Here is a 10,994-nt window from a genome sequence, read left to right on the forward strand (position 1 = left end):
TATTTGTTTCCGGGTTTCTGTATTCATTCCGCTTCTGTAAAAAATATGAAAACAAATATGTTAGCACCCAATTCCGTCCGTTTTTGTGCCGTTTTCATCCCTAGTGTTTATGCTGCAGTAATTAATCTGGTCTGCCCATCCTTCATCTAATGGCTGGCTGGCCGCCAGTCACGGCGTGACTGGCCAGAGGCCAGTCACTGGATCTCTGCCCAAACTGACACAGGGATAGGGGGTGATATCCCCCATGAGAGATGAGAATCACATGTGCTTGTGAGAATTCCTCTGAGGGGCTTTTCACCCTGGGTTATTCTTTCCTTGTAACAAAAAAAAGCATTAGACAGGTGATTTACGTATCCAGAAATATGAATTTGCCTTGATGGAGGGAGCGTCTTTTTTCATTTTTTTGCACTCCTTTTTTTGCAATGGAGCACAACTTCTATGTTTTCCCTCCTCTTCATTCTCCAACTTGGGCGTTTTGGACATGGGCTATTACGTTCGATACCCTAATTGGGGCACACCCATTTGATTTGCCCCTAATTTGAAAAAAAACCAGTTCTGCGCGAGGACATTTGCTCCTTTTATGCTTTTGCTCTTTGACCATCACTTTGAAAACTTAATAACAAATTCATATTAACTCAGAAACATACAAATAAGATATAAGAATGTTTAAAAAATCATCATGCATGTCACTTGCATTCATGACAAAAGTGTTGGTGACAGTCAAACAGTCAAAGGACAAAAGCATAAGAGAAGCAAACATGCTCGGGCGAAACTAAGGGTCTTTCGAAACTAGGGGCAAGTCAATCGGATGGGATATAACAAGGGGCATAAAAATAATCTTTTTTTCTAGGCATGGGAATAAAAATAATCATTCCTTAGAAAAAGGAAACAGGCCAAGCCCATCTGTTCGAAATCCAAGGCTCAGGCCAACTTCACCGCGCGACCCTATCCTGTCCGCCCCCATCCGTTTGAGGTAAAAGGGACAAATAAGACGGCCCAGCGCGCGGGCATAAACGGACAAATGTCCGGATTCCATCCGCTTTCGACCCATCCCCGGCCCAAATTTGCGCTCGGTTTGGGGTGAAACGGACGCGCGCGGACGGCCTCGACGCACGCCCTTGTCCCCCCCCCCCGTGGCCCGTCTGTCGGGGACACTAGCAGTCCCTTCGCTCCCAACGCTTCACCCTCTCTCCCCGCCCCGCCCCGCCGCCGGCGCCGCCGCTATTCTCCGGCCGCCTCCTCACCGCGCAGCCCCCCCGCCGTCCATACCAAACCACGTCTCGACATGGCCGCCACCACGCCCGCGCTTCCGCCGTAGTTTTGGTCGTCGATCGGAGGAGGTTTGGCCATCGCCGTCCTTGCCGATGGCAGAGGGGACACGACTGCCGGCGACGTACCACGGCGGCCGAGGCAGATTCCGACGAGAGCTCCAGAGCGGCCTGTAGCCGGCCGGCAACCAACCTGCTACGTCGAGGTGATCATCGCGGCCTCTTCGCCACCACGACCGCAAGGTGTTCGACCTTTTGCCAACAAAGGTATGGACAGTGGAGACGAGTTTTTCTTCCATCACTTCCTTTGTTCATCGGACGATTCGTCGTCGGATGATGAAAATCTTGTGGTGGCTGCACTGGTCGTTCACGACCATATTCAACGGCAGCTTCCTCGGTACAGGGGGTCACTCTCTGGCCGTGCTCCCAACCTGAACCGCAACAGGGAGAGAGGCCACGCCCTGCTCTATGCAGATTACTTTGCCAACACCCCGCTCTTCAGGCCGGATAAATTTCGTCGCCGTTTTCGTATGGCAAGGCATGTGTTCAATCGTATCCGAGAGGGAGTGGTTGCTCATGACCCATACTTCGAGTGCAAGACGGATGCCCTTGGCAAGATTGAATTCTCCTCCTACCAGAAATGCACCGCGGCCATCCGCATGCTTGCATATAGAATTCCAGGCGATTTGGTGGATGAGTATGTGTGCATGAGTGAGACAACATGTCTGATGTCAATGTACAAGTTTTGCCAGGCTGTGATCGAGGTCTTTGGTCCAGAGTACTTGAGGCAGCCAACTGCCGCTGATACAGAGAGATTGTTGGCGACCAACGCAGCTAGAGGCTTTCCAGGTATGCTTGGCAGCATAGATTGTATGCACTGGGAGTGGAAGAACTGTCCATTTGCTTGGCAGGGCCAGTACAAGGGGCATGTTAACGGGTGCACTGTCATATTAGAAGCGGTGGCATCACAAGATCTTTGGATATGGCATTCTTTCTTCGGCACGACAGGTTCTCACAATGATATCAACGTGCTGCAGCGTTCTCCAGTCTTCGCGAGGCTTGCAGAAGGCCACTCCTCACCTGTCAACTTTGAGATCAACGGCCACCATTACAACAAGGGATACTATCTAGCAGATGGTATATATCCTCAGTGGTCAACTTTTGTGAAGACAATCTCGAAACCCCAAGGTGAGAAGAGAAAGAGATTTGCTCAAATGCAAGAGAGTGTTAGAAAGGATGTGGAACGTGCTTTTGGTGTGCTTCAATCCCGGTGGGGTATCGTTTGAAACCCTGCACTGTCATGGGATGAAGGGAAGCTTTGGGAGGTGATGACTGCTTGCGTGATCATGCACAACATGATCGTCAAGGACGAGCGTGATGAGAGTATCTTCGACCAAGGATTTGATTATCAAGGTGAAAATATTGAGCCCCTGCACCAAGACCCGGCCACATTTGAACAGTTTGCCCAATTCCACCGTGAGATGCGTGATTGGCACACTCATGTGAATGTTTAAAATGACTTGGTTGAGCACGTGTGGGATCACATTGGCAACCAATAGATGTATTTGTCCATTTTATGTTCAGTTAAGACAATTTCGATTTGGTTGTAAAACTATTTTATTAAAGACAATTTCAATTGGGTTGTAAAACTATTTTAATTTTCAGACAAAAATTTGGGTTCAAAACTAGTTTTAATATAAATTTGGGCATTTCTTGATCTTGACGGACATGATGGGGCAAAAGGATGCGGCAGCGCGCTGGCGCACGGCCACCGCATCCCAGGACAGGCCCGGACACGACCCCAAATCCCTATCCAAAAAGACAAAAATAAAACAAAACGGATGTCCGTTGTTTGGGGTCGGGTCGCGCGGTGGAGTTGGCCTCAGCCAACGGGCTCATCCGAACGTCGCATTCCAGTTTCCAAAAAACAAATGTAAACGCGGCCGACGCGCGGAGCGAATATACCCACCAGGCCAGCACCTCCCGTCCGGCTCGTGTCTCGGCTCCGCGAGCAGGTCGGCCGCGCGAGGGATATGGAGATGGCACCGCACCGTATCGCCCGGGAGCATATCCCCCTCCCGTTTCGCTCTCACCGAGCTCCTCTTATCCCCCCTCTCGCTCTCTCCCGCCTCCCCGCGCCACCACCACCCTCCACTCCGCTCGACCGCTGCCAGCAACCATGGCCACCCCCTCCCGCCCGGCGCTCCCTCCCCACCTCCGCCTCCTCACCCCGCGCCAGCTCCCGCCCCTCCGCCCGCCCCGACGCCGCGGCGCGCGCAGCCGCGTCCTCTCCTCGCTCCCCTCCCCGTCCCCCTCCCCGCCCTCGCAGCAGCGCGTCTCCACCGCCTCGCTCGAGCACGGGCCCGGCCCCGGCCCCTCCGCTGCCGAGCAGCAGCCGCGCCTCGCCGCGGAGGTGGCGCGGCTCTCCGCGGCCCGCGCGCGCCTCCGAGCGGCGCGCTCCCTCGGCGACAAGCTCCGCGCGCTCGACGCCGAGCCCCGCGTCGCGGCCTTCTTCGGCGACGCGTCCAGCCGCGGGGTCCTGGGCGGCCTCCGGCCCCGGGAGGCGTACCTGCTCAAATGCCTCGTCGCGGCCGGCCAGGACCACGTGCTCGGCGCGGAGCTCGGCTGGGCCGGCGGCAGCCACGAGCGCCACCGCAATGGGGGCGGTGGCGGGAGCGCGCTGAGGGAGGCGCTGTACAGCCTGGCCGATCTGGTCGGGAGGTGGAGCGAGGAGGGGGCGGCGGAGGACGAGGCTGGGAGCGGGGAGACGGAGCTGCTGCTCGGACGGCTGCTCAAGTTTCTCGGAGACATCGAGGAGTTCTACGACTGCGTTGGAGGCATCATCGGGTGAGTGAGCATCGCCTCTTTGTCTGCACCGCTAGAGCCAGCCTAGAGAGTTGGAGACTCGGTACACGGCCGGCCGAGCTGCATGCAAGTGCTGCCAAATATGGCCCTCGCTTAAATTTGAAGCTACCACTACTAACTGCCGACTGGCAAGTAAGCTGATCGCCAGTTTGCCATAACTTGACTGTCCTCTGGTCTTCGTAGTTAAAACTTCCATTATTTGAACCATTCCAACTAGCTTTGATCTTCGCATTTCAAATAGTATTACTGATATATATTGCTCTGCTCCAGCTACCAAATTATGGCGTTGGAGCTGCTCTCGGTCTCCAAGTCCAAGGACAGCAAGCACCGGCATAGCAAAGACAAGTTTGTCGACTTCCATGTTCCCACTGGACTTAATCTACTGGAGGATACAGAATATGCATCTCAAGCTGCCATGTGGGGAATCGAGGTTATTCCGTATGCCACATTAACTAAGATTTGTGACAGAAAACATTGACATTGTTGTTTAATAATGTCATTCCCACTTACCTAAGATCTATTTATGCCAACGACATTTATCTGCTCAAGGGTACGTACTGAAATATGATCATTTCTAGGGTTTGCCAGAACTTGGTGAAATTTATCCGATTGGTGGTGCCGGTGACCGTCTTGGTTTAGTGGACTCAGATACCGGTGATTCCCTTCCTGCCGCATTGCTTCCTTACTGTGGAAGATCTCTATTGGAAGGACTGATGCGAGATCTGCAGGTACTCGTATTTTGTATATGAAAACTCTTCTTTAGATACAATTTTATTACCCAAGGAATAGCTTAAAATAGTGCAATTAAGTGCCATTGACACCCAGTAATATCGTGTATGTGCCATATCATGTGAAGCTTCTTTGTTTGACAGGCTAGAGAGTTTCTCCATTTCAAGATCTTTGGGAAACAATGTATAACCCCTGTGGCGGTCATGACAAGCTCTGTGAAGAATAACCATGAACATATAGTTGCCATCTGTGAAAGACTTGAATGGTTTGGTAGAGGCCGTGAGAACTTCCGCTTGTTTGAACAGGTATATAATTGGAGACTTCTAGTAATGTCTATTCGTTTGTGTGCATTTCTATTAGTACAATCGTCAGTTACACACTCTGCCCAGAACTTCTGTAGAGTTCTAACTAAATTGCATCGTGGCTTTTCTAGCCTTTGGTACCTGTAGTAAATGCTGAAGATGGCAAATGGTTAATCAGCGAATCACTTCTCCCTGTGGGTAAACCCGGTGGTCATGGCGCTATTTGGAAACTTGCTTGCGATCGAGGTGTATTTGAATGGCTTTATTGTCATGGCAGAAAAGGTGCAACTGTTCGTCAAGTCAGGTTATCTGAACTATGCATCTGTTTTTTATCTGTTTTCTAAAGAATTATTTGGAAGGGGGGAATGACTTTCAACTTCTTTTGCTATTTTCAGCAATGTTGTTGCTGCAACGGATTTGACGCTGATGGCGTTGGCCGGAATAGGCCTGCGACACAATAAGGTAAGAAAAATGAGGATTTCTCTAGCTCACATTAATTACTAATATTAACCTCCACTATGCTATCTATTTTGCACCTCCGGATTCTTGTACTATGCATTTTTTTTATCTTTACATATTCTGACATATGGCATATCATACCTCAGAAATTAGGTTTTGCATCTTGTGAGCGAAGACCAGGTGCTACTGAAGGGGTGAATGTTCTTATTGAAAAACAAAACTTTGATGGGCTCTGGGAATATGGTATCACTTGCATTGAGTACACTGAATTTGAAAAATACGGCATATCAGAACCTACAGCAACGAATGACAGGTAATGCACATATTATCCCAAAGTGCACACCCCATTTGGAATACAAAAAGGGCCCCAATTGAATACCTTCATTCTACTCTTGATGCTTTAACCATTCCCTCCAGTTTTTGTGTGCTACTGTATATGCTCTTCATGGTGAATTTGATATTGTACGTAGAAGTGTAAGCTATACTCTTTTGTTCTTAGCTACAAAAGTTAGTTTTTATATGTATCCTATGAAGTTGTCACCGAGATTGACACTTACTAGTAAAAAGGATTCAGAAAAATATGAGTAGCCAGGTTATGTTACCTTGAATTCTGAAAAGTATAAATGCACGTCTTTGCATTCTTGTATATACGTTTACATCAAGTTACAATCGCAAGATGGCAATCATTTGTTAGCACCATAGTGATGTTGATCCAGCTGCATATGCTGTAGCTTCAAACACTTTGCTTTCTCAGCTTCATTTTTTGCGAAGGATGTGTTTCCCAGTTTTTTCGGTTTGGTTGGATGCAGTGATGTTTCTTGCCACTAAGATTCTGTCCTTTTGTGGGCATCAATATCTATCTTCCTCAAATCATCTAGGCTTTTGTTAATTTAGTTTGCAGGCTAGCTATCCAGCAAATACAAACATTCTATATGTTGACCTGCAAGCAGCGCAGGAAGTTGGATCACGCAAAAATGCTAGCTGCTTACCAGGAATCGTGCTAAATTTGAAGAAGGCAGTATCATATGTGGATCATCTGGGCTTTGAGTGTAGGTACTTGCTTTCCAGTAAATCCCCTACACACTTCTGGCCTTTCTGTATTCCTAGTGTTGAGTTCTCTACACTTGTAATCTTATCACTTGGGCTTATAATGCGAAACATATTATTAATAGCACAAAGATTTCAGTGGGTGGGCTAATACTTCTTAATATATTTGCTATCATTTATGTATTAAAGGCGTGCCTGGTTATGTCGCATAAATGCATTGCATATTGCTTGGTAGCTGGTGTGGGAACGGCGACAATAATTTTATGACTGCAGCTAAGGTAGCGACAGTTAATTCATGGAAAATTGCAAAAGGCCCCTGCACACGCAAAAAAGTTAATTTTGGCCCTTTGAGTCCATGCAAATACATAACCGCAGTGGGGACTGGGGGGAAATCGAAATATATACCTGTTAAAATTAACTGATTTATTATGATTCACTAACTTATTTCTGCTACGGCATTTTTACTATGTGACAGCGCTGCGGGTGGCAGGCTAGAGTGCACAATGCAAAACATAGCAGATAATTTTATGAACACATATAGCTACAGGTGCAGCAAAGGAATAGAAAGTATGTAAGTAGTTTCATATTTGCTTCCCATCCATTCATGTCTGTATCCAACTACCTCTCTTTTTGCGTCTCGGGTTTTAGCAATTTCATATTTAACAGGCAAGCTCGACACGTTCATTGTGTACAATGAAAGGAAAAAAGTCACTTCATCAGCTAAAAGGAAGCTGAAATCAGAAGACAGATCATTGCACCAGGTTAATATCACGCTACACAATCCAATGGATTCTCATGTTGCTGCATGCAAATTGTGAAATTCTAAACTTTTATCTAACTTGGCGTACCTTCGAAAACCTAAAGGTTTTTAATTGAGGTTACCACTTTGCAACTCTCATGTATTCATATATATGATATGTTATTATTTTCACATTTCTGTGTTAGTCTATATTAAATATTTGCCTGGGTGTCTAAAACTATTTCTCTGACAGACTGAAGATCCACACTTAATTTATACTGATTGTGAAAGTAAAAAATTGACTGCTATCAGTTAGTATCATGTTAGTGTTACTGAATTTTATGTTTAGTAGGCCAGCGCTTAGTAAGGTTTTCAGCATCAGGATACCAGGTAGTATCATTTTTTGGTTTGTAGTATCAGATCGAGATCGTAGTATCACTGGGCCATGAGATTTTTATTTTCCAATATAATTAATAGCATGTAAGATGCTTCTGGCACTGCTATGTTTTTTGACATGGGTTTACAATATACACTTTACTTGTCTACAGACTCCAGAGGGTTCACTCCTTGACATTATGCGCAATGCTCATGATCTCCTTTCTAGCTGCAGCATAGAGGTTCCAGAGGTAACTGTACTTCTGTGATCTGTTTTGTGGTCTTATTTTCACATATAATTAACGTGAAAGGCATACCATGTGGTATTTTCTTGCCTTATTAAGGCAGACGGATTGGCATTAGCTTTGGTTATAGTTACAAAAATTGAGCTGTGGTTGTTAGTGCTAGACTTCTGGTTATGCTTCTGTCCGCCAGTAGTATTTTTGCTGGTATTTTGAAACTTCAATGCCTTCTTCATCTTTAAAGGAATATTATCTAGCGAACCGGTATATTTCGAGTATTATGTATTGACTTAAAACACGTCCAATCATATCATTAGCATGTGCTAAGCCATGTTAATCTTATTCAACTGGAATAATATTGCATTCAGAAGAACAGTCCGAGATGCATTTACATATGGTCATCTGATTTACTACTTCTGCAAGATAGACCAGTGAAGGGGAAAATTAGCCATATGGTTAAAAAAACGGAATTCTCGGACCATTTCCTGATCACAATGAAATGTTACTTATATGATTAGTTAATAGACAACAATGCAAGTTACTAGTAAAATTTCCAGAGCATCTATTCTCTGGAAATCAAAAGGACACGGTGATTTTCTATGGTATACATTTTCCTGTACGCTATTTCGTACGTGTTGTTCTGAGTTTCTCTGCTTCCAGGGGAAAATAGAATATTCTAGACCTCATGAGGTGTCTTGTTGAAACTTAAATACATGAAAATATTACAGAGGGGGTATTTATTATCTAATTTACTACTCCCTCTGTAACTTAATATAAGATGTTTTTTGACACTGTTGTAGTGTCAAAAAAACGTCTTATATTAGGTTATGGAGGGAGTATCTACTATCAGATCTCATAATCTTTTGAATTATTCTTCAGTTTTCTGGTTAAAGATAATAGTGAGTGCATACGTTTGGTACCAGCTTTTATCATGTCGAAGTATTTTTTTTCTCTTATCAATTCAGGTCAAAGACAATAATGAGTACTTGCATTCCGGACTGCCATTCATCATATTTCTTCATCCTGCTTTAGGACCATTTTGGGATATCATAAAGCAAAAGGTATGTTACTTCTAAATTAAATGGGTAAAACATGATAGCCATGGCCTTTTCATCTCTTCACATGATATATATTTGAGCTTCCACTGGCGAAGCACAGTTGAAAATTCTAAAGGTTTCAGTGCTTACAGTCTAAACTCTGCTCTATATACATCATTTTTCTAGTTATGGGGTTTAGTTACTTTTCGCGTCCATGGTTACTTCAATTTCCAGTTTTCCACACATGCAGTTCATAGGTGGCTCCATCTCTAAAGGTTCAGAATTGCAAATAGAGGTGGCAGAATTTCTATGGCAAGATGTTGAGGTAACCATCAAAACAGATGATTAGCATGTATTTCCCCCATCATATGCCAAACTGAATTTATTGATTGAAATTATAGCTGGATGGGAGCCTTATTATTCTAGCTGATAATATTATGGGTTCAACAAAGAGGAACACTGATGGTGAACAAATACTACACTATGGAGCCAGGTATTGTCTATTCTAAGCACATGTTTTCTGAAGCACGCATCTACGTATCATATATGGATGAAACTCTGAATTCCATGTTTATTGAAAGGTGTGGGAGATGCAAGCTGCAAAATGTTAAAATTGTGAACGAAGGGATCAGCTGGGATTCTCCCATTAATGTTTATTGGAAGCATCATGTTGAAAGATCAGAATCTTTAAAGATTATTCTTCATGGAAATGCAGAATTTGAGGCGAAAGACATTCTCTTGAAGGTGCGATAATTAAGAAGTGTGTGAATTTCATTTCCCTCCTTTTCCTTCTCATAATCTGATTTCCTTGTTCTACCAGGGTAACCATATGTTTGAAGTGCCAGATGGTCATAGAATGTGCATCATTCAGGACGAAGCAGGTTTGTTGGTTCATGTACCCTACTTTCTGGTTCAGAAAAGATTGTGTGCAAGCACATCCTCTCGTTTTCCCCCTTAGGTTCATAACACAACAAAATAGTACCTAAATTTATTGCTTATATCATTATCTTCTATTCCCGTTGCATTCAAATACCTCCGTGTTGAACTGCAAAAACGTCTTATATTTAGTCACAGAGGTACTGTAGTAGCTTATATCATGCATCTGACATTTCTCAATGTATTATCTTTGTCCATCAGGTTTTGTTGTTAAGTTAGATCCTATAAGCAAAGAAATGATGGACAGCGGAACGTGGTACTGGGAGTATACGGTAGATGGTGCCCATGTGAAGTTGAATATGGTAGACCTGTAAGGAGATAGTACCAACTGTAGATTCTTGATTCATTGATTCCGGCTAGGTGAATTATGCGAATAGCACGCTTGACGAATAGTTTGGGTAGATGAAATCCAGCTTGTAGTTGCTGTTGTATAAGGTAAAAGAAGGGCCGTATAGACTGTTGTACAGTGGACTGCATATCAAAGCCTGCTCTTCAGCCCATTGTTCTCACATTTTAGGAGTGATGATGTACATACGAATATACTCAGTATTTCTGAATGTCAAGGAGAATACTCGTTCTCCCCAAGTCAAAAGACTCTGTTTATTTCCACTTGCACTCTGTAATCTCCTCACTTTCAATGAGTGATGCGCATACAAAAGACGTTTCTCAATGTTGAGAAGAATATTCATTCTCCCCAAGTTCTCAAAGAACTCTGCTTATTCCTACAATGGAGAAGAAATCATCTTTTTTTCGTGTCAAAACTGACATCATTATTTTGCATAGCCAAAGAGCCCAAGCCCAATGTATGGTCGCCGTCTGCACCCGGGGATGTGAAGTAGGTTTTTACTGATATCGTGCAACCAATTGACAAAAAATTAACAGACATTATGAGGTGGATATATATTTGAAGCCATGAAAATGGACCAGATAGCTCAAGGATTTGACACAAAATAAGAGATGTTTGATTGCCTCATCTAGACCAACAGAAGAAGAGC

At 44.7% G+C, this 10,994-nt stretch overlaps 1 protein-coding gene and 1 pseudogene across 1 annotated transcript; both read left to right on the plus strand.

The window, feature by feature from the left end:
• The first annotated feature begins 1,537 nt into the window (after nucleotides 1–1,537).
• On the plus strand, nucleotides 1,538–2,782 carry LOC125532948 (annotated as a pseudogene).
• Nucleotides 2,783–3,350: 568 nt separating this feature from the next.
• Nucleotides 3,351–10,608, plus strand: LOC125521303 (UTP--glucose-1-phosphate uridylyltransferase 3, chloroplastic-like). The gene is made up of 17 exons (XM_048686358.1): nucleotides 3,351–4,115; nucleotides 4,404–4,563; nucleotides 4,712–4,861; nucleotides 5,006–5,167; nucleotides 5,296–5,468; nucleotides 5,560–5,626; nucleotides 5,770–5,936; nucleotides 6,518–6,676; nucleotides 7,146–7,237; nucleotides 7,337–7,431; nucleotides 7,958–8,035; nucleotides 8,992–9,087; nucleotides 9,314–9,388; nucleotides 9,465–9,556; nucleotides 9,645–9,807; nucleotides 9,884–9,944; nucleotides 10,201–10,608. Exons 1-17 carry the CDS (start codon nucleotides 3,448–3,450, stop codon nucleotides 10,311–10,313), a joined length of 2,571 nt encoding a protein of 856 aa, XP_048542315.1. The 5' UTR covers nucleotides 3,351–3,447; the 3' UTR covers nucleotides 10,314–10,608.
• Nucleotides 10,609–10,994: the final 386 nt, after the last annotated feature.

Source organism: Triticum urartu, chromosome 1 (genome assembly GCF_003073215.2).
Source record: "Triticum urartu cultivar G1812 chromosome 1, Tu2.1, whole genome shotgun sequence".
Lineage (NCBI taxonomy): Eukaryota > Viridiplantae > Streptophyta > Magnoliopsida > Poales > Poaceae > Triticum > Triticum urartu.

What these genes read in the sequence shown, in the direction of transcription:
- LOC125521303 (XM_048686358.1), top strand. Translation starts at nt 3,448, where the DNA reads ATGGCCACCCCCTCCCGCCCGGCGCTCCCTCCCCACCTCCGCCTCCTC. An exon ending in TAGGCCTGCGACACAATAAG is followed by an intron (nt 5,627 to 5,769) that starts GTAAGAAAAATG and finishes ATCATACCTCAG; the next exon opens with AAATTAGGTTTTGCATCTTG. An exon ending in AAGACAGATCATTGCACCAG is followed by an intron (nt 7,432 to 7,957) that starts GTTAATATCACG and finishes ACTTGTCTACAG; the next exon opens with ACTCCAGAGGGTTCACTCCT.